Source organism: Apodemus sylvaticus, chromosome 11 (assembly GCF_947179515.1).
Source record: "Apodemus sylvaticus chromosome 11, mApoSyl1.1, whole genome shotgun sequence".
In the NCBI taxonomy this organism is placed as follows: Eukaryota; Metazoa; Chordata; class Mammalia; order Rodentia; family Muridae; genus Apodemus; species Apodemus sylvaticus.
Genome location: NC_067482.1, coordinates 40,663,615 through 40,679,444, shown reverse-complemented (window position 1 = coordinate 40,679,444; position 15,830 = coordinate 40,663,615). Strand labels below are relative to the sequence as shown.

Below are 15,830 nucleotides of genomic sequence, written 5' to 3'. Positions count from 1 at the left end.
AACTCCCCAGCCATTGAGAACCCCAGAGTGGAGGGACTCCAAACTGTTTCCCTGTCTGGTGGAAATGACACACAGCACTTCAGACTTAAAACTTTATGGACTCCTTATCGGAAGCCTGCGCTGCATGCTGGGAGTAGACTATGGGCGTCTCGCGCCCGCTGGAGCGACTCCAGTCGCCTAAACCGAGGCCTTCCAAGGCTGTAACCACAGGACAAGCGCTTGAGCAGCAATGGTTTCCCAAGGTCTGGGCAATTCCCCCACCACTGACCTTTTGACCTCCCCCCCCCCACCCCCTGCGCCGTCGCGTAGACGTGCTCACGTCATAAGCGGCGCGCCCCTTAGGCTGCGCGTTTGATTTGCGTCAGGCCTGGTCCAGGCCGGAGCACAGCCCTGGCTATGTGGTTTGGGCCGGCCGGGCCCTGAACCGCCGAGGCATGTGGGCGCTCGTGGGGCGGACTCTCGCGCCGTGGGCCTCCGGGGCTGCGCGTTTGCTGCCTCTTTGCCCCCAGCACGCGGCTGCCTCGGAGCCCAGGGCCGCCTGCAGGCTCTTCAGCGCGGCCGAGCTCAAGGTGACTGGCTCACCCCAGGAAGGTGCAGGGCTACCGCACGTACACGGTGGGCCAGCCCCTGGGCTGCTCTCCCGCGCGGGATGGGCTGTGCTTCACTTTGATCAGCTCCACACCCTCTACCCCATCTGTTTAGGACTGGTGTGGGTCATGAGCAGATGCTATTTCTAAAAAACCCCGAGAAGTTGCTCCTTTGTAGTATCGATTTTCCTGAATTTTTGTTAACGTTTGTTGGGCAACTCGCTTGACTTGCATCCGATTCTGCAGCTTCATTGCTGCGTTGAGAGAGTTATCAAATTTCGAAAATTGGGTGTTGCAAAGGTGTGGGGCATTTTAGTCCCATGTAAGGGACTTGTGGTTAGAAAACTGGATGTGTACTCATTACACTTCATGGTTTTTGAAAGTCATGCTATTCTGAATGGGGCGGGGTGGCGTTACAATGCAGCGTTTACAGTTTTGTTTGAATAATTTCTCTATACCTTTACATGTCTTATACTGAGTAACAAATAGAAAAGTAAAACAAATGTTATAGTCATTACAATTTCATCAATTGAAATATCAACTCGAGGGAAGGGAAAATCCCTAGAGAGCATGCAGGCACACGCACACACACACACACACACACTTGACTGTTTCACTTGGACACCAGTTTCCAGCAGTATGTGGTGGGACTAAGAGATGTTGCTTGATAGGACATTAGAGTTTTGTGTGACTTTCGTTCTCCATTCATGAAAGTAAATTTGCAGTTAGCTCAATATGTGAGGAAGTATTAAGCAGTTTTTATTTACATTTCGCTTTGTTTATGAAACTAATATGTTTGGTAAGTTTCTTGTAATTTGTTCTTTGCAGTAAGGCTTAGTCATACAACTTTATTAGGGAGCAGGGAGCTTAAAAATGCAAGAAATGAAGCAGTCCATATACTGAAAGAATTTTCTTCGAATTTGTAATTTGTTTTATGGAAACTTTACCCTTAACTGATACTCCCTTCCCTTCTTAGGAGAAACCTGACATGTCTAGATTTCCTGTTGAAGACATTAGAAATTTCAGTATCATTGCGCATGTGGATCATGGCAAAAGTACTTTAGCTGACAGGCTCCTGGAACTAACAGGTATTTCTATCTTCTATGCTTGTGATTACCTAGAGTTATCGGGAATTTAGCTTTACCAAGATCTCTTGCCTTTTGGTATTTCATCTTTTAATGTTTACTGCTAATTGTTTAATAGTTTTTGTTTTAAAGCCCCGAGAAATTAGTAAATGCTTCAATTTCTAGGAACAATTGATAAGACAAAGAAAAATAAGCAGGTTCTTGATAAATTACAAGTGGAACGAGAAAGAGGAATCACTGTGAAGGCGCAGACAGCATCTCTGTTTTACAGCTTTGGAGGAAAGCAGTACCTTTTAAATCTCATTGACACACCGGTAAGTTTCATACTGTCTCTGCAAAGATTGTTAGTTAATCTTGTTAGTATTGCAATCAAAATTCTTTCATTTTAAGGGGTAAACTTTGCACAACTATCTTTGATTTTGTTTTTGTTGTTTTTATGGTAGTGTAACTTTCAGTGTTTTCAGAAAAAAACACATTTTACTTATTTTTGTCATATCAGTAGACTTGTTATAATATCTGCCCCTTTAAAATATAAAGCTATTACTTAAAGGTACCCATATTTGCTTTCTAGGGCCACGTTGATTTTAGTTATGAAGTGTCCAGGTCACTGTCTGCGTGCCAAGGTGTTTTACTAGTAGTTGATGCAAATGAGGTAAGGGCCCGTGTTATGTATGATCTGACACACTCAGTTATTTCATAAAGTTCTTAAAATGCATTTTGGAAATACAACTTTTACATTTAGATAAAAGATTTATCATATTACTTACACTAAATCAAATACTTTAATATTGTTAAATTGAGGTGCTGACTCACTCTGCTTAGTTTGACTATTTCTTTTCTAGTGGTAATGTTGGTTTTGAACCCTAAAACACATATAGTGCAGAAAAGTAGGAAGTGCTATGATTCATTGGCCTCATGCCTCCGCCTTGTGGCAAGGAGACAATGTAGTACTTGTAAGGCTTGCAGATGTGGCTGGTGGGCAAAACGACTCGGGAAGCACAGTGAGGAAGGCCTAGGTCTTACCTTCCCTGTAAGGCATGGCTCTGGCAGGTGGATGGCAGGCATATTGTGTCATTTCATTAGCATGATCTAAAATCTCAGTTCGATGAAGATATACGGAATGTATTGGGTTAATAAGTTTATGATACATTTCTGTCAAAATAGTCACCTTGGTCTCTCTTGTCTTGGTGTTTCCAGGGTATTCAAGCTCAAACCGTAGCAAACTTCTTTCTTGCTTTTGAAGCACAGTTGTCAGTAATTCCAGTTATAAACAAGGTAATAAAAATGAGACACAAATGCTATTACTTATTTTACCTTCTATGTAGTGTTTAGTTGTAAAATATAGTTTTTGTTTTTGTTTTGTCTTGTTTTTTATATGAGGGACCTGTAGTTACTGTTCATTCAGATTATCAATGGGATTTACCTCTGAATTTCATGTATTAGAATTGAAGGTCAAATATTCCTTGCAAGGAGTTGAAAAGGTTTGTCTGAACTCCATTGACTGAGAAAAGGCCATTTCTCTAGGAAAGGGGTGCAAGGTAGACAGGTGCCAGCCACACTGCTCTGGAGAAGAGGGTCTTACAGCTAAGACTCAGTGCAGTCCGTGAAACAGGCCAAAGTAACTTTTAACACATAAGTCTGTCCACTAGTGTAAAGTTAAGATCTTAATTTAAAAATTCAAACTGCATTACACTGCATCTCTTAATATCACTGCGAGTGTAAAATAAGACTAAGTAGCTTGATATCTGATCTTATTTTTCAAATCTTATCTCATGGTCTTAATTGGTATACTCTGTTCTGCTTACATTTTTTGGGGGGGGTCTGTTTTGCTGCTTGAATTTTTTTTAGTAGTCATGCTTGTTAAAATCAAGTTGATGATATATATAGAATATTTTAAATATTTTTGAAAAAGTCATGGAGAGGTCAGTTAGGTTAAATCACAGAAGACTATTGATCTCCAAATATTATTAATATGGACTAGTTTTATTTTTGTTATGCTCACTAAATGATTTTGTTTATAGATAGATCTGAAGAATGCTGATCCTGAAAGGGTTGGAAAGCAGATTGAAAAAGTGTTTGATATCCCTAGTGAGGAATGTATTAAGGTAAATACTTTTTCTTAAAGGTGATTGTCTTAGTTGTTCTATTGTGCTGATGAAACACCATGACCAGAGCGGCTTGGGGAGGAAATGGCTTATTTAGCTTATACTTCCATTAAGCCATCACTGAAAGGAGCAGGGCAGGAACCTGGAGGCAGGAGCTAGAGCAGAGGCCATGGAGGTGCTGTATACTGGGCTGCCCCAATGGTTCGCTCAGCCTGCTTTCTTACAGAGCCTGGGACCACCTACATTAGGCAGGGTCCTCCCCCATCAAACACTAATTAAGAAAATGCTATGCACTCGTGTCTACTGCCTGATCTTTTGGAGGCATTTTCTCAGCTGAGGTTACCATCGCAAATGACTACTCTGTGTCAAGTTGACATAAAACTAGCCAGCACAGCTATTGATTATTCTTTGTAAAATCTTAAGAGATTGACCTAATTGAAATTTCATAGTGTTTGTTCCCTTGCACTCTTTACACTTTTTTTAGTTTAGCTTATTGTTATTTTATTAGATTCAGGTGAGAAGATTTCCCTTATATTGTGAGAATAAACAGTATTGTTGCTGTATTACTTTTAAATGAACTAAGGCGTAAATATTTAATCACTTGCCTAATCACAGACTTAGCCTATGTCAGGACTAAAACAAAGCTTTTGAAATATATCTTAGCATTAATTCTTTTTTGTAAAGGGCCTATTTACTTAATTTTACCTATGTGCACATGGGTGTGCCAGCACCAAAACTGTGCACCATATACAGTTGCCCAAGGAGGACAGCTGTGGGAGTTGGATCCCATCTAACTGGGGGTTCAGGAGGTATGAGATTCCTGCTGTAGGTACAGGACAGGAACCCCGCTGTGCTCTAAAGGAGGCATGTGTTCTGAACCTCTGATCCATCTCTCCAACCCTTAGCATCATTCTCACAAGTTATTTTGTCTGTATAGAATTTTTGTCTTTGAAGAGCTGATATTCTTGGACCTGATAGGTATTTGAGTGATGCATTCTATTAACAAGTATTTTACTCATTAAAAAAAAATGATGTTTTAATTCTTATTCCATTGCTTTTTGAACACACTACACTAAGAATACTCTTGTACTTTAATCCTGGAACCATATTGCCATGAAACCTAACGATAGAACGATATCCTTAATCTTTTTCTGTGTTCATACAAACGAGTAAGAGAATTCTTCCTCCTGGTTGTAAATGAGGAAGCCCCGCCCCAGGAAGGACAAGTGTAGCCTTAAATCTCAATGCTTTGGTTTCTACACACTTTCAGATTTCTGCAAAACATGGGACAAACGTTGACAGTGTGCTCCAGGCAGTCATTGAACGAATACCTCCGTAAGCATTTTGCTATTACACTATTCAATCGTGTTTAATACTTTAAAGTAGAGTTACAGTTTAATAATTTATAGATATTTATACTGTACTAGTTTAGATTAGTAGCCCATCAACTTGATATATCAATTGAAACTAGTGAATATGGCAAGCAATCTTGTAGTACGTTGGGATAAAGTTTTGCATTTAATAATGTAAAGAAGTCAAGTTCAATATAAGGTAGGGAAAGTGGTGCTACTGTCCTGTAGCTGTGGATAGGGCTGAAGTACATTGGCATGTGTTTGCTTCATAATGAGTATATATCCATAAATTTCACAATGTAAAACTGATGGCTGAATTTAATGTATTTTATAGAAGTTTTTGCATTGGCTTTTGCGTAATTTCTTTTATAAAATTAAACATATGTCTTAGGTTGAAAATGAACATTGTCTTATATATATTTAATTTTATCTTTTATAATAGTCCAAAAGTACATCGTGAAAACCCACTGAAAGCCTTGGTATTTGATTCCACCTTTGACCAGTACAGAGGTGTGATCGCCAATATAGCACTGTTTGATGGAGTGGTTTCCAAGGGAGATAAAATTGTATCTGTACACACTAAAAAAACATATGAAGTCAATGAAGTAGGAATTTTGAATCCTAATGAACAACCAACTCATAAATTGTAAGTACTTTTTTAATATATGTAATAAATTTATGTTTGTTTCTCTCAGTTGTGTTCAGAATGATCATAATGTAGAATTAAGAAAACTGATGATCTATGCAAATATATATCCAAATACTTAAAAGGATCTTATGTGTGAATAGTAGGTAGTTTTATGAATATAAAAATGATCAGGTTTTATTCATTAGTAGAAATAACTTAGTGCTCTAGTATACACTTGGTCCTGTTAAATGTATTTGATAGAACAATTAAATACTTGTTAGGGCTCCTCAACTATATTATCCAGTAGATTTTTTTTTCCTTTTACATTTAATGTCATAACAAATTTAGCACCTAAATTTTGCAATATAAGGTGCTAGAAACTGAAAAAAAAAAACAACATTCTTTTCTTCACTGGAATTTAGGGTTAAACCTAGATTAATTAAACTTATTTAAACCATATTTGAGTCAGTTGAAAAAACAGCTGCTGAGTGACTACTGATGATGACATCAGGCACTTGGTTTATGCTTCTCAGGTTGTCTGAGAGTGAAGGTGTCAATTACCGCATCGCAGTTTCAGGCTGTAGAAAGCCACGTTTTAAGTCAGTTCATTTTAATGTTAGTGGAGTCTCTCTAAATTAAGTCCGTGTATTGAATATATGGATTGTATAATGTGTGCATATATATATATATATGTTCATGTAATATGTATATGTTATACATACACACACATATATAGTAATACAAGTATTGAACATTAATTACTGCATCTTCATTGAAGGCTCTTCTTGTAACCTACATGAAAATGAGTTTGTTACTATGTAGGTCTCTTGGGTTTTGTTTTTTTTTTTTAACTAAGCTAAATCTGAATACTTGGAATCTGACCTTTTCATGTGAAACTCATATGTGTAATAGACTTGTTACATATTTGTTTTTTCTGTTTATTTAAACATTTATCTTTTTCCCCTTCTTAATGAGCCAATGTCACATAATAATAGACATGACAGTCTCCTGAATTTTTCTCCAGTGTCACTAGTTTTACAGGAGCTGGTGTGTAGTTTGCAGAAGGTGGGCACAATCACAGACAGGTTTAGGTCTGTGTAGAAATTGTGGGCAATGGCTAAGATGTGCTGCTGTTTTCCTGCTGAGCTTAGAGGTTGAAGATTGGTATGTGGCCCTTGTTTGGGAAGCTGTGAGTTTCCTAGGGAGATAGAACTGTGAACATGTACTTAACAACAGAAAAGCAGTAAATATTTGCATATACTAATTTTATTTAGATATGCAGGACAGGTGGGCTTTCTGATTGCTGGGATGAAAGATGTCACTGAAGCACAAATAGGAGACACATTATATTTACATAATCATCCAGTGGAGCCCTTGCCTGGGTTTAAATCAGCGAAACCAATGGTATTTGCAGGTGAGGAGCTCACAAATTGAAGACAAGGGGCCAAAATATTTTTTAATTAAAAATCTGTTTCTGTGGTAAAAACAAATGTGGTAGAAGATAATATACATTCTTACAGATATTTGTAACATACATACATACATATACACACACACATGTGTGTGTGTGTGTGTGTGTGTGTGTATGACATTTCATTTGCTTATATGTATGTATGTGGTATTTCTATATATCATGGTAACATTTTATATGAGAGATCATTTAGGATTCCTTAAAAATGAAGTGACTAGGAGATCTTAGTAACATGCTTTTTTTTCCTGTGGTTAGTTGATTATATTTGAATTTTTTCTCTAGTTAGGATGTTTAGATGACAGTTCCCAGTAGAGTTAATGAAATTCCCTCCTCTTGGTTGTTTTCTTTGACTGCACTGTGCTACTGTGGGTGAAGTAGACTGCCATGGAGCCTCTATGTGTAACTCAGATCCTGTATTGCTTTGAGCATTGCAGACATTTATATAGGGAGGACTGGTTGAGTGAGGACTGCTTACTCTATCACCCTAGGTTATCTAGCCCCCACTTTCTCCTCACAATCTCCTCTCAGCAGAGGTCACGAACTTTATGACTGCTGTGCTTACACAGACTCAGTCATTTGGACTTCTGGAGGTTTGAAAAGTGTAAACTTCATAAGCAGGAGATAAAGACAATCTGCATATTCAGTAGTAGCTCCCACAGTTTTAAGCAGTACATTTCTAAAAGTCAGATTCACATTTACTTTAGTAATTGGTCTAGAAGCTAAGTCCAGTGTCATTTTCATTTCTGATGCTATTTCCTACCTACTAATATTTTTACTTACAGTAGTGGATTATTTTGTACTTTCAATTTTTAAAATAAATGTACTTTGCCTAATTATTAGTAACTTAATTCCCTTGGTTGTTTACATTTTTATTTTTATTTTTTTCTGAAAGCATAAAATCACTGTTTGTAGTGTGATCACAATTGTATATCATTAATGCTAATTGAATCTAAGATAATCTTGCAGCCAATAACAGAAAAATAATATGAATGCCAAATGGTTAATTTTGAACTTGACAGTACTTTCTATTATGTTGTATCCCCAGGAGTGTACCCTATAGACCAATCTGAATACAATAACCTGAAGAGTGCTATAGAAAAACTGACCTTAAATGACTCCAGTGTGACAGTGCATCGGGATAGTAGTCTGGCCCTGGGTGCTGGCTGGAGGTAAGGGACATTCATGTCATAGAGTCACATTTTATAGGAAAATACCTTCTAATTGAATGTTGCTCATGAACATTCTGAAAATCAGACAAAATTTTAATATTTTTGGGGGTGGGTATGGGGTTATGAGAGAGGGTCTCACTATATAGCCCTGGTTGACCTGGAACTAGCTGTGCAGACCAGGCTGGCCTCGAACTCACAGAGATCCACCTGTCTCTACAAATATTCTTTTTGTTTATATGTACACATGTATGTGCGGGTGTGCACACTATGTGTGCATATTCACAGGCTTGAGATCAACCTGTGACTCCACTTTATTTTTTGAGACAGCGTCTGTTACTGGCTCTGGAGATTACCCTGGCACCTTGCTGCCTCTTCCCACACTGGGGTCACAGTTGCATTCTGCAGCTCCTGGCTTTTTTGTGTAGGTCTTGGGGGTCCAGATTTGAGGTCCTTATGCTCATACAGTGAGCACAATACCCAGTCAGCCATTTTCACAGGCTCTAAAGATCCATTTCTGTGAGTAAAATAAATCTCTTAATGTCTGTTTATGTCTCAAGTGTGTTCATGTTTTATGAATAATTTAAAATAGATTCACAGAAGATTTGGGTCTTATTTTATAAAGTTATACAAGAAATGCAAATTTGAGGAATGATGCTTGATTTCCCCCTTTCCTACAAAGTAGCTATGTGTTCACAATAGCAAACAGCCCAATGGAACACAGACATTTAGAGGAGTTTTGGTGGTTTTTTTGCCCCCTTGTCTCCAGGTTGGGATTTCTTGGACTTTTACATATGGAGGTTTTCAACCAGAGACTAGAGCAAGAATATAATGCTTCTGTCATTTTGACAACCCCAACTGTTCCATACAAAGCTGTTCTTTCCTCTGCAAAATTAATAAAGGTACTGCACTATTTACTTCTATTTTGTATCAGCCTGTAAGGGGAAATATAATAAAGATGTGTACATGTATATACTAAATACAAGGGAAATGTTTTGTTTGTAAGTGAGTCACTATTAAGAATGATTTATTTTGAGTAAAAGTAACTAACATTTTTTTTAATTACCTTTCTAAAACTAATTCATGTTTCATGTTTCTTAGTTCCGTCTCTTCATTATCAAAATTAGTCTGGTAGTGGTAATGTAAAAAGAATTAATAATGAGAAGATCATTATAATTCAGCACAGAATTTGAAAAATAATTGGTCACAAATAATTGAAGTTATACAAAGTAAAACATTCATTCTTATAGGAAGCATTTAAGTTACTGATAGAAGCAGTACTGTATTTCACATAAGTGTCCATTTATAATTTATTCATGTAAACCACTGCTTCATTGAGCATAAATACCCTGATTTTATGTACCAATTGTATTACCCTAAAATGTATTTGTCATCCTTTTTAGATGGCTCTTGGTATGTTTTATAAATTTTAGTAGCCAAAATGCTGTAATATATTTAGTAGTAGTATCATTACTAACAAAATTAAAAGGTGATAATTGAAAGACTTTTGTTGTTGTTTCTTAGAAAAAGAGTTGTATTAGGTGATAGTCTAATCTTTATGTGCTTTTGGTGTTACTGCTGCTACTTTGTTATTTGCAGTAAATTCAATATCTTCTGAAATGTTCTATAAGTGAAAAAGCAATCCTTTAAGAAACATAATTGTGTTAGCTTGTTCTTAAATCCTGTCCCCTTTCCTTGTGTTTAGGAATATAAAGAAAAGGAAATCACTATTATCAACCCTGCACAGTTCCCTGACAAGTCCAAAGTAACAGAATATTTGGAACCTGTTGTTTTGGGCACTGTTATTACACCGACTGAATACACTGGGAAAATCATGGCACTTTGTCAGGTCAGAACACAAAGTGGGATTCAATCCTCTGGAGCAATGCCTATCAGCTGTGTGTCGTAGGAGTCCTGCTGAGAATGTCCTTTTATACACTGGCTTTAAGTCTGATTATCACTATTAGCTGAATAGTTTAGTCAAAGGAATAAAAACTTACATACTTATTCCAAGGGACTTTATTATGATTTAGTCTCTTTGTGTACCTGAAAGTGAACATAATGTGATTTTAAAAATAGAGATTATAAGCTTTGGCTTAAAACTAATATAAGTGAAATACAAAGTAGTGTTATTTCTTACCATATTAAAATCTCTTGCTTATAAATCTTTGGTAGACCATTAAATAACACTTCTCCATTCTGTTAACTTTTATTTATAGAAATTATAATATGTAAATTAATGTCTTTAATTTATTCATATCAATATTTGCATGGATTATCATCAAACTTATCTTTCTTTAGGCACGAAGAGCAATTCAGAAAAATATGACTTTTATTGATGAAAATAGAGTTATGCTTAAATATCTCTTCCCTTTGAATGAAATTGTGGTGGATTTTTATGACTCTTTGAAGTCTCTGTCTTCTGGATATGCCAGGTGAGGAAATCATGGTGATCACAAATATCTCAAAGGTTTGAAAATGCTGATATGCTTGCTCTTCTGCGCTTTGACTAATTTCAGCTCTTGAAGACAGTTCAGAATCGTAGGGTTAGGAAGCTTGGAGCATTACAGATATTACACAGAACTTGACATTTCCTTTTAAGAAAGGGGCTTATGATTTGTCACACTGTTATTTCTGAAAAGGGAAGCACCCTCCTCAGTAAGAGGTGTGGCCCTTGTTACTGAAGAGTTGGACATAATTTCAAAAACCATCTATGACTGAATAACATTTAAATATATATATATTTATAAGTAAATATAAATATATATATGTAAATTGATCCCTAAAGCATCTACTTATATTTTAAAAGGGGATATAAGTATTGAGTATGAAGAATGCTAAATGTGCACTGCACTTAACAATGCTGTAGTCAAGAATGGGTCCTGCCAGGACTATGTGGTCCATCTACTAAAAATCTGTGTATCTTAAGGGAGTACATGAAACCTAGCCAAAGAAAAACATGAGAGTTGAGTGTTAAGTAGCAAGAAGCCTTTTATACTGCCTTCTGGTTACAGTGGCTTTATGAGTTAAACATTTGACCAGCACCGTTAGCTGTGACCACCCTGGTGAGACCACCGAGCTAACTGTGAGCGCTTGTTTGTCCTTGACTAAACTTTGCTCTAACTACTCAGCATGTACTGGATTCGCAGGTGTTACATGTCTTTCAGTCCTGACAAAACCTAATATTCAAACTGCAGATCAGTGTAGGTAATCCAAGTGCCCTTTCTTAATGGCATTATCGGTGCATTACCTACAATGTGTTGTACATGTTACATGTAGGTAACTCACAGTGACACTTAAAATAGAGTCAGCTGAAGACTGCCAGCTGCTGGCAACATTAGAAAGGAGCTGATAATTGGTTTCCTAGTTTACCTCAACCGGTTGGTTCCTTTTCCTTCTCTCTATGGGTTTATAGTCCCTGTACTTAGGGTCCAAATTTCATAAATGAGATTGATGCATTTGGTTTTTTACTATGGATATATATATATATATATATCCATTAAATGAAATATTATGTGTGGTGGTAATAATATCAAGTTTCTTCAGGGAAAAGCAGGTAATGGAGGTTGTAGGAAAAAGAGGAGTTTGTTGAGTATAATCTGACAGTATCACGTTTGTCCATGTTCTCGTGTCCTTGTTAGTTTTGATTATGAAGATGCCGGTTATCAGACTGCAGAACTAATAAAAATGGATATTCTGCTGAATGGAAATATCGTGGAAGAGCTAGTAACTGTGGTGCATAGGTAAGGAGGGTACGAGACACCAGCTGGGGAACAGTGGCTTGGGTGCTTTTCTCTAGTCGATGGCTCTTCACTTAGCACAGCAGATATACTTTGTAAAACTTTGAAAGATAATTAAAATGAGTTTTAATCTACTCATTTTCCTTCTGCTTTTACATCAGAAAAATGTGACTTGATGAGAACAGAATTATGCTTAAAAATCTCTTCCTTTTAAATGAAATTGTGTAGATTTTTATGACTCTTTGAAGTCTCTGTCTTCTGATATGCAGGTTGAGGGAATTATGATCATCACAGACATCTCTGTTACTAAATATAAAATATAGAATTATAGCCAAAGGAGTAGTATCATGGAAATACTTTTTCCTTTACTGTGTTAAAGTACAAGAAAGTGTTTTTTTTAATTTTATGATTTAGGTTAATAATGATAAAAAGATTTTCACATTCATGAAAACCATTTATGATAATGAAAAAGTCAAGTATGTGTGTTCACAAACTGGCAAAATGATACTATGATGTATGCAATTGTAGGTCATACTATAGATTAATACATAGTTACAGAAAATGCCAGTTAAGTACAGTGTTGAGTTCTATTTGAACCTCTTAAAATTCACCTTACTATTAATTACTGCAATTGACTATGAAGATAATCTAAATAATTATATTTAGGATAGCTGTATTTTTTTCTGTCTCAGAGAGAAAGCATACACTGTTGGCAAAAGCATATGTGAACGTCTGAAGGATTCTCTTCCCAGACAGCTATTTGAGATAGCAATTCAAGCTGCTGTTGGAAGCAAAGTTATTGCAAGAGAAACGTGAGTTTGAAATTCATTTTCTGTTGAGGCTGGCTTTAGAAACAATATACCTAGATAAGCAAAACTAAACTTTTAATTAATTGTGTGGTATATGCTTTTATTCATATAGATCATGAGATGATAAATGTCTTATTACTTTGGATTACTTATATTAAGTGATGGTACTTACAATTACATAACTTATGAAAGTTTAAGGAGTTTCTAGGTTAAGGGATTTCTGTAAGGTTCCATTCAATGGATTATAATATGTTCAGATGGATTGTGATAAGAACAGACCCTAAAAGTAAAAATAAAATGTTTTTTTTCTGAAGTACTAAATCAGAAAAGGTTATAAATATCATGTTAGGTTTTGTTTTCTAGGTTAGGGTCCTCATGTGGTTTATAGTGGGTATGGACAATAGGGTAATTTTTGAAGAAAGGTAGGGTTGTTAAAAATCAGGCTCCTGAGGCAGCAAGTATAGACTCTGGTAGCACTTCCCTTTGCCCAGCCATTAGGAAACTTATGACCCTGGATATTCTGTCTCCTCAGTTATGACAAATTGGGAATTGCTATTTAATTATAGCTTAACCTCAGCCTAATGCATCAGTACTAGTTAAATACCATTTATATATGTACAGAAATATAAATATATATAATAAGTATATACAGTAAATAATATATTAAATGTATGCCCATTATGGGAATAATTTCATTTTGAACAGTATTTTGTTTCAGTTACCCAATGCCCAAGAAAATCCAGAAATTAGGAAGAATTCCAGAGAACATCCTAGAAAGTAGAGCAGTTATTAGCACATGGCCACTTTTACATAAATTATATTGAAAGTTGATTAAGAAAAACAAATAGATTTTTTTAAAAAAAATTATTAAGAGAATCCCTTAAAAAAGAGATACCTTTCAAAGTTAGTGATCTGGAAATGTCATAATAATATAGTAGCATAATTGATGTATAATTGATACATTAACAGTAGTTTGTCTTGAGAATGGTTTTAGTATATACTAAATTTAGCAGTAAATCCTTTAGTAGTTACTATCTATTTACAGTCAGGTCAGAATATGATGATTTAACTTTTTTTAATACTTTATTCAAAGTATTTCTAGGTTGAACTGAGAATGTATTTTCTAGGTTGAACTGAGAATTTTTTTTCTTAAAGTCATAATCATATTCCTCCTTATGCATACTGCAAGCAATGACCTTTCTTTATGGTGACATAAAAATGAATTTTTGTGTGTTGTACAGCTACGTATATGGAAATAAATATACAAACATTTGAACAAGTTACATAAGGCACTCTCGTGTAAACACAATCACTAAACATTTTATCAAAAGTAAAGCTGTGTATAGAAACTATGCTTTTAAACTGTATTTCTTCTTTTACAGTGTGAAAGCCTACAGAAAAAATGTTTTGGCAAAATGTGTATGTATCTTTCTACTTTACTGTACTGAATGGCTTTAAGAGCAAAGGTGTTATAAATTGGTTTTGATTTTAGTTTTCATGTACCATGTATTTCATCTCCAAGTTTCATTTTAAATGGGTAAATTTCTACTTAATATTAGTCTTCATTTTAACTGCATTTTAAATGCTTTTCATTTTCTTTTCTAATATAATACCATCTAAAAGAGATTATGCTAAACTTTCATAATTTTATAAATAATGAAATATTATCTTTATAGTGACTGTTTCTTACATTTGGAAGAGAGTGGGAATTGAAATCTACATTGATTTTTGGATAGCCTGTGTGTGTGTGTGTGTGTGTGTGTGTGTGTGTGTGTGTGTGTGTGTGTGTTTGTGTCTGTCTGTCTATGAAAACAAACTGCTTTTTCTAAGTGTCTGGTAGTTTCTGGCCAGGTCTGCATTTGAAAGTTTTAATAGGCTGTAGCTATACAATATGTTTATCCTAAATGAAAACAATTGATTGTTGAGGAGGGGTCAAGTGAGGGCTTGTGGGTCATAATGATATATTTATGGTTGGGGTGGGTTTTTTTTGGTGTAATTGTGTAATCATTTCCTTTGAACCAATTTGGATTTCTTATTTTTCAGTATGGTGGTGATATTACCCGAAAAATGAAACTTTTGAAGAGACAATCAGAAGGGAAAAAGAAGCTGAGGAAGGTTGGCAACATTGAGATTCCAAAAGATGCTTTTATAAAAGTCCTGAAAACCCAGCCTAATAAATAACTTAAGGGAAGCAGGGGCTCTCTGTTTCTTCTAATTTGTAGTGACAGCAGAATGAAAGTGCTGAGATGCTTATGACTTTCAACTATGACCTACTTCAGGGCTTCTCAACCTTCCTAATGATGCCACCCTTTAATCCAGTTCCTCATGTTGTGGTGACCCCAACCATAAAATTATTTTTGTTGCTAGTTTATAACCATAATTTTGCTTTTATGGATCATAATGTAAATATTTGAACAGATCTGCAACCTCTGTGAAAGGGTTGTTTGACTCTAGATTGAGAAGTGTTGACCTGTTGATAGAGAAGAGGTTAAGTGTATGCTACAATGCTTATTCTGTCTTTCATGTTCTACTGCTCACTAGTAATCTCAAAACTCCTTACCCATCTTAAAACTGAGATTATGTTACCCCCACACACGTGCGCATACACACACACACACACACACACACACACACACACACGCACAGGTAACTTTGGAAATTAAAGGAGGTTAATACATTTTAAATATTTATGAGGGCAGGGCATGTTATACATTTAATCACAATGAATTTTAAACTTTTTCTTATCCTTTTTTGTTTTGTTGTTTGTTTTTAGCATCTTGACACAGGATCCTGCCGTGTAGTGTGGCTAGCCCAATGTCTTAAGTAGGGTTTTGCTGCTGTTTTGAAACACCAATGACCACATCAACTCTTAGAAAGGAAAACATTT

The 15,830-nt window shown here is 35.9% G+C and overlaps 1 protein-coding gene across 2 annotated transcripts; it reads left to right on the top strand.

Moving 5' to 3' along the window:
• Positions 1-222: 222 nt before the first annotated feature.
• Guf1 (GTP binding elongation factor GUF1) lies at positions 223-15,134 on the top strand. Of its 2 annotated transcripts, none has more exons than XM_052198399.1 (17): positions 223-242; positions 1,564-1,675; positions 1,838-1,986; positions 2,244-2,324; positions 2,870-2,947; positions 3,694-3,777; positions 5,048-5,112; positions 5,572-5,775; positions 7,032-7,171; positions 8,274-8,397; positions 9,164-9,296; positions 10,100-10,243; positions 10,696-10,829; positions 12,036-12,137; positions 12,827-12,946; positions 14,326-14,362; positions 14,987-15,134. In XM_052198399.1, the coding sequence occupies exons 2-17, from the start codon at positions 1,576-1,578 to the stop codon at positions 15,122-15,124; spliced, it is 1,833 nt and encodes a 610-aa protein (XP_052054359.1). In that variant the 5' UTR covers positions 223-242; positions 1,564-1,575; the 3' UTR covers positions 15,125-15,134. The 2 variants fall into 2 exon arrangements, with proteins under 2 accessions (XP_052054359.1, XP_052054358.1); XM_052198398.1 differs by lacking the exon at positions 223-242 and adding an exon at positions 354-569.
• The last annotated feature ends 696 nt before the right edge of the window (positions 15,135-15,830 follow it).